Source organism: Budorcas taxicolor, chromosome 10, assembly GCF_023091745.1.
Source record: "Budorcas taxicolor isolate Tak-1 chromosome 10, Takin1.1, whole genome shotgun sequence".
In the NCBI taxonomy this organism is placed as follows: Eukaryota; Metazoa; Chordata; class Mammalia; order Artiodactyla; family Bovidae; genus Budorcas; species Budorcas taxicolor.
Window position 1 is genome coordinate 12,285,513 of NC_068919.1, and position 19,999 is coordinate 12,305,511.

Here is a 19,999-nt window from a genome sequence, read left to right on the forward strand (position 1 = left end):
ATTTCTTTGAAAGGAATGATGCTAAAGCTGAAGCTCCAGTACTTTGGCCACCTCATGCGAAGAGCTGACTCATTGGAAAAGAAATCTGATGCTGGGAGGGATTGGGGGCAGGAGGAGAAGGGGACGACAGAGGATGAGATGGCTGGATGGCATCACTGACTTGATGGACGTGAATCTGAGTGAACTCCGGGAGATGGTGATGGACAGGGAGGCCTGGCATGCTACGATTCATGGGGTTGCAAAGAGTCGGACACAACTGAGCGACTGAACTGAACTGAACTTTTCCAAAATAGACATTCAGTTCAGTTCAGCCACTCAGTCACGTCCAACTCTGCAACCCCATGGACTACAGCACGCCAGGCTTCCCTGTCCATCACCAACTCCCGGAGCTTGCTCAAACTCATGTCCATCGAGTGGGTGATGCTATCCAACCATCTCCTCCTCTGTCGTCCCCTTCTCCTCCTGCCCTCAATCTTTCCCAGCATCAGGGACTTTTCCAATGAGTCAGTTCTTCGCATCATGTGGCCAAAGTGTTGCAGTTTCAGCTTCAGCATTAGTCCTTCCAATGAATATTCAGGACTTATGTCCCTTAAGATTGACTGGTTGGATGTCCTTGCAGTCCAAGCAACTCTTAAGCATCTTCCCCAACAACCACAGTTCAAAAGCATCAATTCTTTGGTGTTCAGCTTTTTTTTTTTCAGCTTTCTTTATAGTCCAACTCTCACATCCATACATGACTACTGGAAAAACTACAGCTCTGACTAGACAGACTTTTGTTGGCAAAGTAATTCTCTGCTTTTTAATATGCTGTCTAGGTTGCTCATAGCTTTTCTTCCAAGGAGCAAGTGTCTTTTAACTTCATGGCTGCAGTCACCGTTCACAATGATTTTAGAGCCCAAGAAAATAAGGTCTGTCACTGTTTCCATTGTTTCTCCATCTACTTGCCATGAAGTGATGGGACTGGATGCCATGATCTTAGTTTTCTGAATGTTGTGTTTTAAGCCAGCTTTTTCACTCTCCTCTTTCACTTTAATCAAGAAGTCCTTTAGTTCTTCTTCGCTTTCTGCCATAAGGGTGGTATCACCTGCATATCTGAGGTTATTGATATTTCTCCCACAGTCTTGATTCCAGCTTTTGCTTCATCCAGCTTGGCATTTCACATGATGTACTCTGCATGTAAGTTAGATAAGCAGGGTGACAATATGGAGCCGTAACGTACTCCTTTCCCAATCTGGAACCAGTCTGTTGTTCCATGTCCAGTTCTAACTGCTGCTTCTTGACCTGCATACAGATTTCTCAGGAGGCAGGTAAGGTGGTCTGGTATCCCTATCTCTTAAAAAATTTTTAAGAATAAAATAGGCATTATATACTCAAAAATCATTATACCACCTGTATCAAATGTGATTTAATACTCACAAACATTTAGCTTTTTCTCAGATATTAAGCTATACACTTATCTAAATGGCAATCTAAAACTCTTATTCTTGGTAGAAACTAAAGCTCTATATGAAGTTTGGTTATTGCCAATGGCTTAGCACCTAGAGTTAATTCTTTCAGCTTTTAGTTAACAGAAGTTAACTGCTAATATTCACCAACTCCCAAAAAGAGTTATTTTCTAGAACTTTATTCTCTAGAACTCCAACTCAGATTCTGAAGTCTATACAAATTAGTGAGGAACATAAGGCTTAACAGCTGTATTTTCCATTACTTTATTTTTACATAACAAATTCTATAATGGTTGACCATATATACGTTGTTATGGTTTTTAACAGATGCTTCCCTGGTGGCTCAGATGGTAAAGCGTCTGCCTACAATGCAGGAGACCCGGGTTCGATCCCTGGGTCGGGAAGATCCCCTAGAAAAGGAAACGGCAACCCACTCCAGTATTCTTGCCTGGAAAATCCCATGGATGGAGCCTGGTAGGCTACAGTCCATGGGGTCGCAAAGAGTCAGGCATGACTGAGCGACTTGACTTCACTAGTTCACTTCATGGTTTTTAAAAATCATCATTCTTCATGAATTACACCCACGATTTAGCACATTTGCAGAAACAAATGCACTGGTATCTCAACAGTCAAAGAAAGCAGAGGGTGAGAAATAACAAGTGTGCAAACACCACCTGAGACATGGCCAGAGATAATAACACAGCCCAGCAGGGCTCCTCCTTCTCAGAAAGTACACGCCAAGTACCCAGTGAAGCTGGTGGTATACTCTGCTGTGTCTCACATGGCTAAATCACAATCCACCTGAGACGTCAAGAAAGAGCTGACACCATAAAAGTCACAGTGTTATATAGGAGCGCCCTGGCACATTGGTCATGAAAAAATACTTGCTTCTATTGTTAGCCTGAGGCTGTTTTACTTCTAATAAAGTAGATTAATTTAAGAGGGAAAAACTGCAGGCTGCTGTTATTTAGGGATCCAAACTAACAAAAACAAACCCCCAGCTGTTCTATTTTAAGGATATCATTTTAGATTAACTTAGTATTAACAGTAATAATCATCAGCTGTATTTCATTGCTATGAATACAGTAATCATGATATGGGAAAACAGCAATGGACCCCATACCTAAATTTCAAGTATCAAATATCAGTAACAATTCGGCCAGACACAGCCTATATTATAAAGAACTTACAAAACTTGTTTAGATACTAGTATTAAGATTCAATATAAACTGGAGAGAGGGGAAGCAGTGAAATGTTTTCAAGATAAAATGTTTATGACACTGAGCGAGGACTTATACCTTCTTGGGGGGAGGAGGCGGTTTCTGTTGGAATGCCAGTTTTACAGCTTCTGCTGCTGATTCAGGTTCTTTAATTATGCTTTTCTTTGAGTCTGCTTCTGATAACACAACAAAAAAATGATGACATTTTTCACACTTCACAAAGCGGGTGGATGCTGTAAAAGGACAGAGAAAAATAATTCAATACTATTTAACTTTAAAGACTCATTGAAAATTGAAACCTATGTATACTTGACGAAAAACTTGTAGTTCACTCCACTAGCCACAACAGCCAGCCTAATTTGTACCTAAAATAGCTGATAAATCTGAGTTCAGTAAACTACATTCTATTCACTTCAGCTAGGTGTGACAGATTTTATCTAGAGAAAAGACTGGTTGAAATTCTTTTGACTTCTCCATTCACTAAAGTTTTGGGTTTTTCTTTTGGAGGGGAGTGTGTACTGCGAAGTTCCGGAAATCTTAGTTCCCCGGCAAAGGACTGAACCCGGACCCTTGGCAGTGAAAATGGGGTGTCATCTAACCATTATCAGGGAATTCGCCCTAAAGTTAATTTTAAAAACTACCACTATATTAAGTAATTATTTTATTCAAATACTAGAATGAATAAACCGTGGGTAAAAAGTAAAGTACAAATAAATTAATCTGTAATAAAATTAACATTTTACTACAAAAAATTACAAACACACACAAGTTGAAAGACAAAAATCCATTTTAATCCCTAAAAAATGTAAAATATATATATATATTCTTAAGGTTCTTTTCAAACCTGTGAGCATTTCTAAGACTTTGACTTGGTAAATATATAAAACTATTTTATACCTTTCTTATTATCTTTATTCCACTAATTCCTATTTCTTTGACCTAAAAACCACTAAGAAACTGGGACTTCCCTGGTGGTCCAGGGGTTAAGAATCTGCCTTGCAATGCAGATTCTGGTCCTGGTCATGGAAGTAAGATCCCACATGTCATGGAGAAACTAAGCCCATGCACCACAACTGGAGAGTCAAGATCCCATGTGATGCAACACAGACCCCATATGCTGCAACTAAGACCCAACACAAATAAATAAATATTTTTTAAAAGCTAAGAAATTAACAAAATATAATCATACAGCTTTTGGAAACAGCGCAGGGCAGTTAAAAGTGAAGATGAAACAGGTTTCTCAATGCCAAGGCATTAGCTATAGATATCTTGTGTTTAAAACAAAAGTGATTTCCTCTTTTCTCTCTTTTAGGATACAGGCACATATTCTTAATCTTCTCCAAGCCTAATTCCACTAATGGTAACCAAGAACCTCAGAAAGCAGCATGGTAGAGAATCCTATACAGACTATTAACAGATTCAGAGCAAAATATACACAGGAATTAGTTACATGTTGGTAGGTCTAGTAATATATTTTTGTGTTATGTTTGTGTAACCTAACTAAACAGGTAAAAAGGCAAAGAAAAATGATTTTTAAAACTATGGGAATCTCTGCCTTTGGGAATATTGTAACTACCTATCCACAGATTACAAAAAAACTGCACTGACTGGCAAGCACACCTCCATCTTCACAAAATAATCAAAGTTTTTTAAAAAAAATAGACCACTCCACATTTTAAAAATAAATTTAATTATTAATTCAACCAATTTAATTATTACATATCTGCTCTTAAACAAAAAGCCAATCAAAAATATACATTCTGGACAAATTCTAGCCACAAATTTTAAACTAGATGAGGGATCATGTGTGTATTCCATTTACCAATCACCTAGTAAGGCTTTCCTAAAGAAAAAGATCAAGCTATTTCAAGTACTTTTTATTAACACAAGTCAAAATTTATTATCACCAATTCCTATCAATGGAAAAAGACAGTGGCTTTATATTATGACCAGGCACCAATTAGTAACTATTACTGATGGTAGTAAACAGGGCAAGGATTAAAGGGCAGGGAAGCCTCTTGTCTAGTTCAGGCTGTGTCACCAGAAAATCTGGCCTGAGAACACGAGAACGAAATAGTTCTCTGAAGAAATTAGGTCAAAGGGAAAGAGAAATACTGACAAAAACATTCCTCTTTGCTTATTCCTCACTCCTCCTTGAAGGGTTGCTTAAATTCTGCCTGAATATTTGTAGTACTGTTTTACACTGAAACACATTCAACATTATCCAGGTTCAACTTATCAAAATGCTATTTCAGAAAAACAAGTAAACAAGCATTGCAATACATATTTTTTATTCCTAAAACAAGGGGCAAAATCTGATTTTGTTAAATTTTCAGGGGATAAATAAACCTCCTTAAATGATTACTACAGGTATTCTATATTTCTTTACAAACAGAATACTGATGCCAATAAACATGCTTGTATAGTATATCAACAACAGAAGAAAGATTACCTTAGTAAAAACCCTTTTAGGATATTTGTTTAAATGAAAGTTCTTCATAATTCTGAAAAAGTTTCAGGGTCAAATATAAAATCTCCAAACCACTGCATAAAAGTTTATCCTCACTCAATGAGACACATAATTACAATAAGCCTTCAAAAAGTATTATATACATAAGCATAAAAACTAAAAGCTCCATCCAAAAGCAACAGAACATGCAGTATGATTCTGTTTAAATGAAATACAAAAACAGGCAAAACCAATCTCTAGTGATGAAGGTCAAGGTAGTGGGTGCATTGGGGGAAGAGAGGTTAGTGACTGGGAAAGAACATGAGGGAGCCTTCTGGGGTGCTGCGAATACTGGTATGCACATCCATCACACTGTACATTTAGAATCCATGCGTTTTCTTTCCTTTTCTGTGTATAAAGTCTCCCTCAATTTCCCCCTTAAGTTAAATAAGAAACAAATTTTTTTTTAATCCCAAGAAAAGCCCAAAATAAAAAACCCCATAACTAAAGGCTCTACCTTAAATAAAACTAGGGACACTATTCATAAAGTTATTTTTTTTAAGGGGGAAAAAAAGGGCAAAGAAAAAATTAATATATATACTTATAACCAACAATCTTAGATATTATTTTAATTTCTGCTGATTTTCTAAATATTCATAATGGACTGACAGAAATGGTATTTTATTTCAACAAAGTCAGTCAAGTAACAGTAATACCACTATAAGAAAACAGAAAAATCACTATAAACATATTTGTGAGAGGAAATATGTACAGGAAGATCAAGGAGCTAAGAACAGCTTTTACATTTAAAAATCGATAATGAAAGTTAATGAAGTTCAAATTTCAGTGTCATACACAAAACGTTATTAGAACACAGCCGATTTCACTCCTTTACACTGTCTATGGTTGCTTTCGCACAGTAACAACAAAGGAGAAAAGTCCCAACAGAGGCAATATGGCCCATAAAGTCTAAAATATTTACTACTTGGTCTTTATACTAAAAGTTAACTGACTCCTATATAGCATTTAAAAATAAAGAACTACCCATAGGATAAGAAAAATATTTGCAGATCACAAATCTAGATAAGGGCCCAGTATTCAGAATAAATAATTCTTCCACCTCAACAATAAACAGATAACCCACACACACAAAAAAAGAAAAAGAAAACTCAACCTAAAAATGGACAGAAAGTTTAGTCTTCTCCAAAGAAGACATACAAATGGTCAATAAGCACATGAAAAGATATTTAACATCTAGTCATTGGGGAAATGTAGATCACGACCATGATGAGATATTAATACCACTTTCTATCCCTATGATGGATGGCTATAATAAAAAAAAAGACACCACTGTTGGGGATGCAAAGAAATTAGAACCCTTGCACCTACCTTGTTAGTGGGGATGTAAAACGCTACAACATCTATGTGCTGTACTGTGCTTAGTCGCTCAGTCGTGTCCAACTCTTTGTGACCACACAGACTGCAGCCCATCAGGCTCCTCTGTCCCTGGAATTCTCCAGGTAAGAATACTGGAGTGAGTTGGCATTTCCTTCTCCAGGGGATCTTTGCAACACAGGGATAAAACCCCGGTCTCCCATGTTCCAAGCTGATTCTTTTCCATCTGAACAACCAGGGAAGCCCAAGAATACAGGAGTTGGTAGCCTATCCCCTCTCCAGGAGATCTTCCTGACCCAGGAGTAGAACTGGGGTCTCCCACATTGCAGGCAGATTCTTTACCAGCTGAGCTACCAGGGAAGCCCTTATACCTTGTTAGCAACATCTACAGCAGTCCCTTAAAAAGCTAAACAGTTACCATCTCACCAAGCCATTCCATTCCTAAGCATATTGCCTGCCTCTCGGGGCTCGTCTCAACACAGCTTAACCATTAAGAATTGTTTATCAATTAAAATTGCTGGGTGGCTCAGATGGTAAAGAATTCACCTGCAGTGCAGGAGACCCAGGTTCAATCCCTGGGTTGGGACGATCCCCTGGAGAAGGGAATGCCAACTCATTCCAGTACTCTTACCTGGAGAATTCCATGGACAGAGGAGCCTAGTGGACTACAGTCCACAGGGTCACAAAGAGTTGGACATGACTAAGCGACGAACACACACAAGCAAAACAAGGAAGCAAAGAGTTTTCTTAAATTATCTTATACCATAACAGTTCAAAGCATTACTAGTCCAAGAGATTTTTAGTATCTGGTGACTCTAAGAGAGACTATTGTAAATTCAGGAAAAAAATAATTCTGATGTATATAAGGTATAATGTATATATTTCTGTGCAATTAATGATTTACAGAAAAGGCAGGGAAAAAGAAGAACAGAAAAAATAATACTTACACACAAAGGTCTCTACGTGTGTGCATAAGTCACCACATTTAGGACAGCGAAGCTGGTTTCCACCTTTTCCAGAATTTCCAGAGCCTGATTTCTTACTGCTTCCCTCACTTGCTGATTTCTAATGTTTGTGCAAGAAAAGAAAAAGTGTCAATTATTACTTTCAGGCAACCACCATGTAACTTGTTTGTATTTAAATTTATGTTTATGTTGTTTGTAAATTAATCTTATAAAAAAACTAGTTCTAGTAAAAACATTTACTGTTTCCCTTCTTTACATGGTATGATCCAGCATGTATAATAATTAGCTTTTTTTCCATGACAGTAAATACTAGAGGAAAAAAATGTCAATAAGCATTAGTAACTAAAAAACTTACTATGAAATTGGATTGAGAGTTATTACCATGACAAGTAGTGACTCAACTTTCTTAAATCTAACTTCTGTTATCTCTAAAAAAAAGGGAGGGGATAATTTCACCTACTTTAGAGAGGCATTATTAGGATTAAGTGTGTATATGAAAACACCTAGCATTCTGTCTCACACATATTAATAACTCAAGTGTTAGTCAAATTTGCATAATAAAAAACATGATTATTCACTGACCTAATAAAGTTACCAATCATCTATTTCCTAGCTAGAGTTCAGTTCAGTTCAGTCACTCAGTCATGTCCGACTCTTTGGGACCCCATGGACTGCAGCACGCCAGGCCTCCCTGTCCATCACCAACTCCCGGAGCCTACTCAAACAAACTCATGTCCATTGAGTCAGCGATGCCATCCAACCATCTCATCCTCTGTCATCCCCTTCTCCTCCTGCCTTCAATCTTGCCCAGCATCAGGATCTTTTCAAATGAGCTACAGAGTAGCCCACCATTAAGTCATACAGATATCCAAGATTTTTAGGTAGAGGATGAAGTAAGGTTTATATTATCATGAGTTTTAAGAGCTGTGTAGAAGCAGAAAAGGATGGCTATTCTTAATCCAACCAACCATCAGACTGACTACATAAATTATTTAATGAAGCTTCTTTACTGTCTTGGGGTCTTAGAAATTTTAATTATTGCTTACCAATGAAATGCTTATCAAATAATGTTATGGTTCAGGCTGATACACAAAATAAAAATACATAAAATTCTTCACATCATTTTATATCTCCTACAGAAAACATGGGCTTCCCTGCTGACTCAGCAGTAAAGAAACTGCCTGTAATGCAGGAGACACAGGTTTGATCCCTGGGTAGGGCAGATCCCCTGGAGAAGAGAATGGCAACTCACTCCAGTACTCTTGCCTGGGAAATGCAGGACAGAGTCACCTGGTGGGCTACAGTCCATGGGGTCACGAAGAGTAGGATACAACTTAGCAACCAAACAATGAAAACATATAACCAATGAAATACGGAGTACTATTATATTTGTTTAAATGAGGGAACTCACATATGTATATAGATGCCAATAAAGATAAAATACCTTATTTCCATCTCCAGAGCCATCTTTACTTATCCCATCTCTTGAGGCAAAGTATGCTGGTGTTTCTGTAAAAGCTCTAAAAGGAGCTCTTCGTAGAAGCTGAGTTTCAAAGGTCCCAAGCCTTCCTAAAACTGGTATATGAATACGACTACAAGAAATACCTGAAAATACGATGAAATTTATTTAGTCTACACATCAAATATTAACACGTCTTCAATAAATCCCCTGGAAACAAAAATCCCTTAAGCATTAAGGAAGTTGAAAAAGTTACATTTTTCACAGCAATAGTACAAACTGGTGACACCATCCTCAAAAACTGGCCAGACCTGTGCGTTGGAAGTGAGGAAAGACCAGCGACAACAATTAATGGCCCTTTCAAAGTGTGAAAGGGGAACAAGGGCATTTATGTTCTATATTGTTATATGTCTTATATCTACCAACAAGAACAAACAAAATGTAAATAAACAGGTGTCTAGATCTGTTCTATGGGATCATTGTTTGCTGACTCCTGCTTCTCTGCATATAAATACAAAATAAACTCCCAAATAAATTACAGTCATTGGCAAAAGAGCCATACTCCATATTGTGAGGCAGTATTCCCCAAGTCGGTCCTTAAAAGACTGCTCCCTACACAAGAAAACTGAATGGTCATAAGTTAAACAAAATTCCACAGACCTCAATACCCTAGAGCTACTTAGAATCTTGCAAAAGCTAATAAGGTACATTGGCCTTATTGACATGAAGCAAGTTTCCCAGACTGCTATTAGGAGGTGATCAAACAACACTGGGGGCGAGGCCGGTGGTGGTGGTGAACACTTAGATAAACTTCAGAAACTGATTTTGCCTCCCTCATTTTATTTCCTGCACAATTCACAACTTAGGATTTAATTTCTACACTTGTTGGGGCTTTTTAAAAGATACACATATGTATATGCTGTATTCAAATACAAAAACTGGTTTAAAATTATGTAGTTAAAACAATTCAAAAACAATTGCTTAGTTGTGTAACTGTTTTATTAACAACTCCCTCCCATTTTCCAACTCCTTTTACACTGAATAACTTATCACCGTGCCATCTCCAGTTCCACAAGGCACAAAAATGAACCCACCAAATTACTCAGCAAAGATACAAAGAGGAAAAAAACTTTTATTTCTATATAAATTCACGAAGAACACCAAAAAAGGATTATGACATCCCAGTCCCTAACCCCAAAAGTATAAAATTTTGCTTAACACTATTAAGCTTGAATATTGAGGGAAAAAAAATTGATGCATTCCTTATAAGTAACATTTTCAAGACATTTCAAATTTTCTCAAGTGTAACATTTCCATGTTTTGCAGTAAATTATGTTAGCCATTATTCTCTCTGGTGATGCCACTGAGTCAGTGATGACTCAATGGACATGAGTTTGAGTAAACTCCGGGAGTTGGTGATGAACAGGGAGGCCTGATGTGCTGCAGTCCATGGGGTCGCAAAGAATCAGACACAACCGAGTGACTGAACTGAACTGACTCTTGGTAGATACAGTTTATGAAATTTAAGCTAAATGTTAATGTTTTTTCAAGGACATAGTATGTATTTAAAGACTATGTCCCTCTAAGAAGCAAGTTTAGACAAAGTTATGGGAGAGAGGGATAGATGAAATCAAGAATGCAGAAAGCTGAACGTACCTTGGGGCTGGGTGATGGGTATCTGGGGGTTCAGTGTTCTATTTTGTGTATGCCTGAGAACATCCATTAAATGAAAGACAGCATAATATAATAATTTACTATAATCTATGTAACAAGTGTAATTTTTTAACTGAACTTTTATGATGTATTCACAAAGAAAACTACAATTATAACAACCTTTATATTTGTACTTGGATATTATATTTGTACTCAGATGTTTAGAACAAAATTTATACCTGAAGTTTCACATATAGTGTATTATTTTCCACTTACATCTTTTAAAATAGCATTTAACAATGTACAGTATCTAATACTATCAGAAAAGAAGCTGAAAGGAAATTATCTTTGGGAATTTAAGAGAAATAAAAATGATGAACATGATTCTTTTAAAATCTACTTGAATAGAAAGAAAAATTCTTCACTTTAAATAACTAATGAAGTAACATATGAAACCAAATTACACAATCACCAAAGAAAATACAATTTAAAATACATGTTCATGTTATTTAGACTTCTAAATTTAAGAACTTCTTTGCTGGCCCTGATAGTATGGTACTGAAGTGGTGTTTTAACATTCTATAATCTAAGGGCTACACCAACATGATGCTATAAATACTAAACCACTGGTTCCCAAACTTGGGCATGCATTAGAATCACCTGGACGGCTTGTTAAACCACCGATTGCAGGGGATCTTCCCTAGTTCTGATTGAGAGAGTATGAGGTGGGACCCAAGAATGCATTTCTAACAAGTTCCCAGATGATGCCTATGCTGCTGGTTTGAGGACCACACTTTTTAAAACCACCGTACAAAACAATGTAAATGACCAGTCATTCACCAATCATATAACATCTTCACAGAAAGCACTGCAGCAAGCCAATCAGGAATTGTTAACCCTTTTTTTTCGTCCTCTGGCACACTGGTGAAGCCTATTCAGAACATTTTTAAATGTACAGAATAAAATATATAGGAACCCAATCATCCTGAAGTAGTTAATATATTTTTAAAATATGCTTCTTAACAAAATTAAATAAGATCTAACAGCTTTTAAAATAACCATGATTTCAAAGTAGTGGAAAGTGTAAACAATATTTTGGGCTATCAGCAATGCAATGTGAAATGAAAACATCTGTGATTTAGACTGGTGGCAATTCCACAGGTATTGCTAATACTACTACAGTTTCTTGCCTATATAACTGGAAGAAATGCTACATTTCTCTCAGAGACTAGTGAAAATAAAGTTCAAAGAGCCTCTGAATTTTATCCCTGGGCCTTTTGGAAGCCTGTGAACCCAGGTGAAAAACACCTAAAAGCCAAACAAGGGCAAGTATTTATGTGAAGTATATTTCAAAAGACTACTTGGCAGTAATGACAGAAAACAGTTAAAAGTTAAACCACTTACAAACTTCTGTCATAAAGATAAACGTTTGAGTTTCAGAGCAGCTGTTTTTTAAAAACTATATATTAGAATAAGGTATAATGATTTTAAGGCTTTTAAGAACAGGAGAATATTTTATTCAATTTCTAAATACTTAACTTCCTATATTCGATCTTAAACTAAGCATTCTCCAAAAATACACCAATGATTCAGCTTAAAAGATAAATTGATCTTTGATTTGCATTTTAGAAACAGAGCAAAAGAACTAATGAAAATTTAAAACTAGCTATTTGTAGTGACATATTTAAGCATTTAACAACTTATGAAATGGCAAATCAAGTTGGATGCTCTCTTAAACACTAGACCCTTAACACAAATTGGAGACAAAATTCAACAAACACTCATGGTGCTTGCAATTTAGTAGATACTTACTGCTTTTAATAATCTCAGCTTTTTACTTTATGTCCAAGTTACTACTTCAGGAATTCTGAATACTTACTAATAAAGAAAAATAACATGACTCCTGTAATAGCTTTCCTCAAGTTTAAAAATATTTGACAGGTTTTCACTAACGCTACTAATCTACTGGTCTGAAGGTGAACATGCCCAAGAAAAGAGAAGTGATTAGGAAATAGTGTATAATTTCATAAATAAAGATGTTCTATCACTTATTCATTTTGTCTTATTTAATTTGTATCGGATTTAATCACAAGATAGGGAGGGACCTAAAATCTAGCTAAAAACTATTAAGTTAGGCACATTACGTAACTATCATGAGAATTATGGATGCCAACCAACAAGTTTGAGCATCTTCAAATCTTCATTTACACCCTTATGAGGTGACACCCTTTCAATGGAAAAGAACAGAAAACATCCAGAAATCAAGAGAGTTATACAGAATCACACAACTCTCACAGCCAAATTCAGACCAAGTATTGTCACTGAGGATTTTTTAAATGGAATCAAACATTTTTGAACGCACATACTTAGAATGCAAACTGACTGTTCTATATGCAAGGTACATTTTAAAAACACATACACCAATAGTGAAAACACCAGCAATCTGAGCAAAAAAAATATTTAAAATTTTTACTTTAACATGCATTTCATATTCAAAGAGAACAGTGAAGAAAATATTAAATTGGATACATATAGCCCAACAGGAAAAGAAAACAGATCTGGTGTCTAGTATGACAACTTATCAAGTAATTTTTCAAACTACCATTAAAAATTTTTAAAGTATAACATGACAGATAAAGGAACAGAAACAGAGAACAGCACTGTACTTCAGAGGAGTTATGACATCTCCCCTTTTATTCTTAAATCACTGTACAATTTCCTGTGAGAAGACTATATTGATGAGATTATTTAATTATGTTGAAATTCTTAACTCTAATTGTAAGAATAATACACTAAAGTTCAATTCTAGTTTTTCTTTCACTCTCTTCCTCTTTCCAGGAATTCTAAATAAAAATAACCTTCTTGGAGGTTTTTCAGCTTTAAAAAAAATTATCTTATATTTTTGTAGACATATGTATAGAGTTTCTACCATGGAAAAGAAACATTTTATGTAATTAAGCCTTGGGAAAGTCTCAAATCCATGTGAAAACCATTTAATGTTTCATTGTCACATTGAAATATTAAATTCTATAATGATATTGGGTAATATCTCACATTTAAAGTTTAACTTACTCCTTTACAGTAAAAGCTATGGTTTGGTATTTCTGAAAAGCTCTAGTAAACTTGTATTAACTGAGAAACAAACAGATAATTCCTAAATAAGCCATTAATTTTCTACTTACCTAAGGATAGATTTAATTTTTTAAATTAATTTTTATTGGAGTATAGTTGCTTTACTAAATTCAATTTTTAAAGAAGCTGTTGTTTTGAAAAGAAAAATAAACAACTGCACCAGTTCCTATAATTCAGTTTTCAGGGACAATTGATAGAAATGAAGACTTTTGTCAAAAGGAGCCTTCCCTACCCAAGGACACCCACATATTTCATACAGGCCCAGAAACAATATTATTCTTTGTCTAGTTCTCTAAACTTCAAGGTGAGGACTTATTCCCCCCTCCATCTCCAACACCAAAACAGGGCCTGGCACACAGTAGGCTGTCAACAAGTGTGTCAGATAAATGAATTCAACTATCTGTCACTTCCAAGTGTTTGCAACTCAAAGTTCCTAGAATATGGATGTCTACTTGTTCAGGGTTAACAGTGTCTGGAGGCTAAATTCACTCCTTTATATTTACATACCATTTTAGGAAATGCTTCTGCCCACACAACCTCATTTAATCCCTGTGTGAAATAAACTGTCAGAAAATAAACATTTAGTAAACAGTAAGGATTTTACAATGATGCTAAATATTAGGAATAGAAGGCTTTCCCCCTCCGCCCCGAGATCACAAGCTGATAATCCAAAACAAAACGAATTTGCCTAGACCTTAGTGATTAAAACAGGATCTAGCCTGTTGTCAGCTATTCATAGATTTAGGGAACAGAAAAATGGTTTCTTTTCCGGAATCTCTTGGCTGGGGTACCATCTCTTCGCAGCTCCTGATAAACAGAAAGGAAAGGTAAACAAGCGCCACCCTTCAAAAACTATTTGCGGCTGTCAAGTTAGCAAACCCGGCAAACGATTGCTGAGACACCCAAGTACTTCAAAAACAACTGCTGAGCGAACCGGCACCTCCTCAGACGCTTTCCCGCGGCCGCCTAGAAACAGCACGAGTCCGGTTTACGCCCCGGCGTGAGCGACCGCACAATGACTGTGACACCCCAGGCCTCGCGTGGCCTGCGCCCGGGACGGCCGGGTCGGCGCCCCGAGGCCCCAGGGGATCCCAACAGTGGCAGCCCTCCATCCGAGCCCGAGGGGAACCCGGCCGGGCTCCGGAAGAGGAACCGCAGTCAGAGCAGCCGGCAGTCTCCGGAGGAGCTCTGAGTGGGGTCTGGGGACACTTTTTAACAAACGGAGCAATTTGTCCCCCGCTTTCAGGGTTTCTGCGAAGCGGCCACATGCTAGCCCCAAAGGCCTGAAAGCCAGCGGGTTGGGGAACACAGGGGTTCACCTCAAATGTGAGAAACAGCTGCTCCAGAGGTTGGCAGAGTCCCATGCCACGGAAGGGGGGGGGGGGGTGCCAGGAGAAGCACCGAGTGGTGGGGGCGGTCTCTTGCCCTCCCCGGAGTCTCCACCGCCCGCCAGGACACTCCTGGATCAAGGGCTCAGGTGAGGGACTAATTCGTTACCTCTTTGAGCGGAGACGAGCGATGAGCTAAAGATTCGCGCGGCCGCCGCGCCGCAAGTACAAGCTCCGCAGCCCGACATCTCCGCGGGGCCTAGGCCGGGGCTTCGCCCCCAGCGGCCTTCTGGGTCTCAGCGGCCGACTCTTTCTCGCAAAGTTCGCTCCCTTAGCTTCGGAATCTCTTGCCCGCTCTAGGCCCAATGCAGCGTTGACCCGCTTGGCACCAGGACCTCCGCTCTCTTCGTGCCCCACTGCCGTCTACTCAATAGACATCAATAGACACCTAACCCCCCCCACCCTCCCCCTCCTCCTTCCCCCGCTCCCCCCCTCCCCGCCCACCGGGCCCCGGGAGCGTGCGCGCGCCTGCGTCCTAGGTCTCGGGAGGGGCGTGGACACGCGCCGCGCGTGCGTGCGTGGGACACCGATGTACGGCGAGGGGAAGGGAAGGGGGCGGTGACCTGGGCTCCAATGAGCAGGCGCCTATGGCAGACGGCCGATCCGAACTGGGGAACTACAAGTCCCGACAAACGATTCTTCCGGAAGTCTCCAGAGTTGAAAAGTTTGCGATAGAAGCGGAGAGATGCATGCTGGGAGTTGTAGTCCCAACTCGTCTCAGTAAACTGATCATTTTCGACTCTTGGCTGGGAAGGTCAAAGTGAGACCGCTGGCTTGAGCGACCTCGAGAAGTCTTGAAAGCCGCCGATTCAGTAAGAGTCGATAAGTTCCTTCTTCCGAGGGTTCCACATCCTTATCTTTAGGAACACGGAAGTGGTGGCATTTTTTACCAAGTTCTCAAGCCACTCTGTTGATTACAGCTCTCTTTCCTTGGTTTTTCAAGCCTAGTGGTGATAACTTCCAGCCGTTGCTAGTCCTGGGGTTCTTTACAGTCCTCTGTCCCCCTTAAAGCTAAGCACACTTTGGTAAATTGTTACTTCATTCAGCTCTCTTCTGTTACCCTTCCACCCCTGCGTGTGTATGGCTGCTTTCTCTCTGGATATCTAAAGCAAATCAACCAGCTAGCTGACAAGGTGCCGGGTGGTGACAAATGAATATTTTCTCATCCGGGTGGGCACCAGATTACTTTGTATATAAGATTCTGATCAACTCCGAAGCCCTGAGAAATTGCCAAGTGAGCTTGGATATCTTCAGTTCTGAGCTGGGGGAGGAGGGAGGGGAAGGAGAGAGTAGGGGGAGGACGACACGCAAGCCAAAGTCAAAGTTATTTAACCATCATCAGTCTTGGATCAGAGAAATGTAACATAGTTTCCCAAGTCTGGCCATGAGAAGGGGCATTGGCCTTGGCCCAGGCCACATGTGATTTTTGTCTTTCTAGGTGCTAACTCCTAGTACTCCTTCAGCTTAAAGTGACAGAGACCAAAGGGAGCCCAGGTCGTAACTCAGCTGCCTTCATGAATAGAATTTTCAGAGCGTATAGACTCTAAAGTTCCTTCATCCCAGTGTTTTCAAACTGTGTTTCTAGGATTCCCTCAGAAGCCAAACCTCTTTGTGGGTGTGAGGGGACTAAGAGAGGGGAACTCCCCAAACCCTCCTTCAAGCCACTGCTAAAGTCAATCAGAGCAGCTCTGCTTTAATAAACTGTTCAATTTATTGAGGTTTTGCTTGAAAATACAGTTGTTCTTAAACAATGTTTGAAAACCATTGATTCTAGGACAAACTTCTTTTAGCAGTAAGCTAAGTAGGTCTCCTGGAATCTTTAACACCCAATTTAATCCTTTCATTCCACTCTATCTTCTATTTCAATTATATACACATTTTCCTATTATTATATAAAGAAGTTATTTGCTAAAATTTATAGATTGCTATGAATCAAGATGAATAAAAGCATTAGTTAGGCCAGGTCTCAAGTGGAGGTCTCAACCCTATGAAAACTTTCCTTTCTCTGTCTGTCCTAAGGACTTGACCTATTCAGTCAGCAAATATTTATTGAGTGCCAGTTACATGCCAGACACTGAGGAAATTGCATTGAACAAAACAAAAAAGTTTCATGAAGCTTCTAGTGGGGGAAAATAAGACGGTATGTAAACAAAAATATCTGACATTGCTATGATGACATAGTTCAGTTCAGTTCAGTCACTCAGTCGTATCCGACTCTTAGCAACCCCACTGACTGCAGCACCCCAGGCTTCCCTGTCCATCACCAACTCCCAGAGCTTACTCAAACTCACATCCATCAATTCGGTGATGCCATCCAACCATCTCATCCTCTATCATCCCCTTCTCCTCCCGCCTTCAGTCTTTCCCAGCATCAGGGTCTTTTCCAATGAGTCAGTTCTTCACATCAGGTGGCCAAAGTATTGCAGTTTCAGCTTCAGCATCAGTCCTTCAATGAAAATTCAGGACTGATTTCCCTTAGGATTGACTGCTTGGGTCTCCTTGCAGTCCAAGGGACTCTCGAGAGTCTTTTCCAACACCACAGTTCAACAGCATCAATTCTTTGGTGCTCAGCTTTCTTTATAGTCCAACTCTCATATCCATATATGACTACTGGAAAAACCATAGCTTTGAGTAACAAACTTTTGTCAGCAAAGTAATTCTCTGCTTTTTAATATGCTGTCTAGGTTGCTCATATCCTTTCTTCCAAGGAGCAAGCATCTTTGAAGTTCATATCTGTAGTCACCATCTGCAGTGATTTTGGAGCCCCCATAAGTAAGATCTCACTCTTTCCATTGTTTCCCCATTTATTTGCCATGAAGTGATGGGACCAGATGCCATGATCTTAGTTTTCTGAATGTTGAGTTTTAAGCCAACTTTTTCACTCTTCTTTCACTTTCATCAAGAGTCTTCTTAGGTCTTCTTCACTTTCTGCCCTAAGGATGGTGTCATCTGCATATCTGAGGTTATTGATATGTCTCCCGGCAATCTTGATTCCAGCTTGTGCTTCTTCCAGCCCAGCGTTTCTCATAATATACTCTGTATAGAAGTTAAATAAGCAGGGTGACAATATGCAGCCTTGACCTATTCCTTTCCCAATTTGGAACCAGTCTGTTGTTCCATGTCCAGTTCTAACTGTTGCTTCTTGACCTGCATACAGATTTCTCAGGAGGCAGGTCAGGTGATCTGGTATTCCCGTCTCTTTAAGAATTTTCCACAATTTGTTGTGATCCACACAGTCAAAGGCTTTGGCAGAAGCAGATGTTTTTCTGAAACTCTCTCACTTCTTTGATGATCCAGCAGATGTTGACAATTTGATCCCTAGTTCCTCTGCCTTCTCTAAATCCAGCTTGAACATCTGGAAGTTCACGGTTCATGTGTTGAAACCTGGCTTGGAGAATAGCATTACTTTGCTAGCGTGTGAGATGAGTGCAATTGTGCAGTAGTTTGAACATTCTTTGGCATTGCCTTTCTTTGAGATTGGAATGAAAACTGCCCTTTTCCAGTCCCGTGGCCACTGCTGAGTTTTCCAAATTTGCTGGCATATTGAGTGCAGCACTTTAACAGCATCATCTTTTAGGATTTGAAATAGCTCAACTGGAACTCCATCGCCTCCACTAGCTTTGTTCGTAGTGATGCTTCCTGAGGCCCACTTGACTTCACATTTCAGGTTGTCTGGCCCTAGGTGAGTAATCACACCATCATGGTTATCTGGGTCGTGAAGATCTTTTTTGTGTAGTTCTTGTGTATATTCTTGCCACCTCTTAATATCTTCTGCTTCTGTTAGGTCCATACCATTTCTGTCCTTTATTGTGTCCATCTTTGCATGAAATGGTCCCTTGGTATCTCTAATTTTCTTGAAGAGATCTCTGGTCTTTCCTATCCTATTGTTTTCCTCTATTTCTTTGCATTGATCGCTGATGAAGGCTTTCTTATCTCTCCTTGCTATTCTTTGGAACTCTGCATTCAAATGAGTATATCTTTCCTTTTCTCCTTTGCCTTTACCTTCTCTTGTTTCCTCAGCTATTTGTAAGGCCTCTTCGGACAACCGTTTTGCCTTTTTGCATTTCTTTTTCTTGGGGATGGTCTTGATCACTGCCTCCTGTACCATGTCACAAACCTCTGTCCGTAGTTCTCCAGGAAGAGACTCTGTCTATCAGATCTAATCCCTAAATCTATTTGTTACTTCCACTGTATAATCATAAGGGATTTGATTTAGGTCATTTCTGAATGGTCTAGTGGTATTCCCTACTTTCAGTTTAAGTCTGAATTTGGCAATAAGGAGTTCATGATCTGAGCCACAGTCAGCTCCCGGTCTTGTTTTTGCTGACCGTATAGAGCTTCTCCATCTTTGGCTGCAAAGAATATAATCAGTCTGATTTCAGTATTGACCATCTGTTGAAGTCCATGTGTAGAGTCTTCTCTTGTGTTGTTGGAAGAGGATGTTTGCTATGACCACTGCGTTCTCTTGGCAAAACTCTGTTAGCCTTTGCCCTGCTTTGTTTTGTACTCCGAGGCCAAATTTGCCTATTCCTCCAAGTATCTCTTGACTTCCTAATTTTGCATTCCAATCCCTTATAATGAAAAGGACATCTTTTTTTGTTATTAGTTCTAGAAGATCTTCATAGATCTTGTGAACCTTCATAGAACCATTCAACTTCAGCTTCTTTAGCTGAAGATGGTGACATTCTTCATCATAGAAATAAAATCTTGTTTTGTAATGTATTCTTCTATCATTCTCAGAACAACTGAGTATTTAATTTTATTTATGGGCTGATGTTTTATGTACTTAGTCTGTATTCCCAACTGTAGTATGAGTCTTCGAAGGCAGGTATTTCATTGTATACATGGGCTGAATATACAGTATAAATTCAATAAATACTTAATTAAGTAGTT

General features: G+C 38.9%; 1 protein-coding gene across 3 annotated transcripts in view; it reads right to left on the reverse strand.

The window, feature by feature from the left end:
- CLPX (caseinolytic mitochondrial matrix peptidase chaperone subunit X) overlaps window positions 1-15,451 on the reverse strand; it is a 42,073-nt gene extending 26,622 nt beyond the window's left edge. For all 3 annotated transcript variants that reach the window (XM_052646606.1, XM_052646605.1, XM_052646604.1), the window contains exons 1-4: window positions 15,216-15,451; window positions 8,919-9,079; window positions 7,457-7,574; window positions 2,744-2,898 (exon numbers count right to left, since the gene is read on the reverse strand). In XM_052646606.1, the coding sequence (XP_052502566.1) occupies window positions 2,744-2,898; window positions 7,457-7,574; window positions 8,919-9,079; window positions 15,216-15,294 (513 nt within the window). In that variant the 5' untranslated portion in view covers window positions 15,295-15,451. The remainder of the gene's footprint in view (window positions 1-2,743; window positions 2,899-7,456; window positions 7,575-8,918; window positions 9,080-15,215) is intronic.
- Window positions 15,452-19,999: the final 4,548 nt, after the last annotated feature.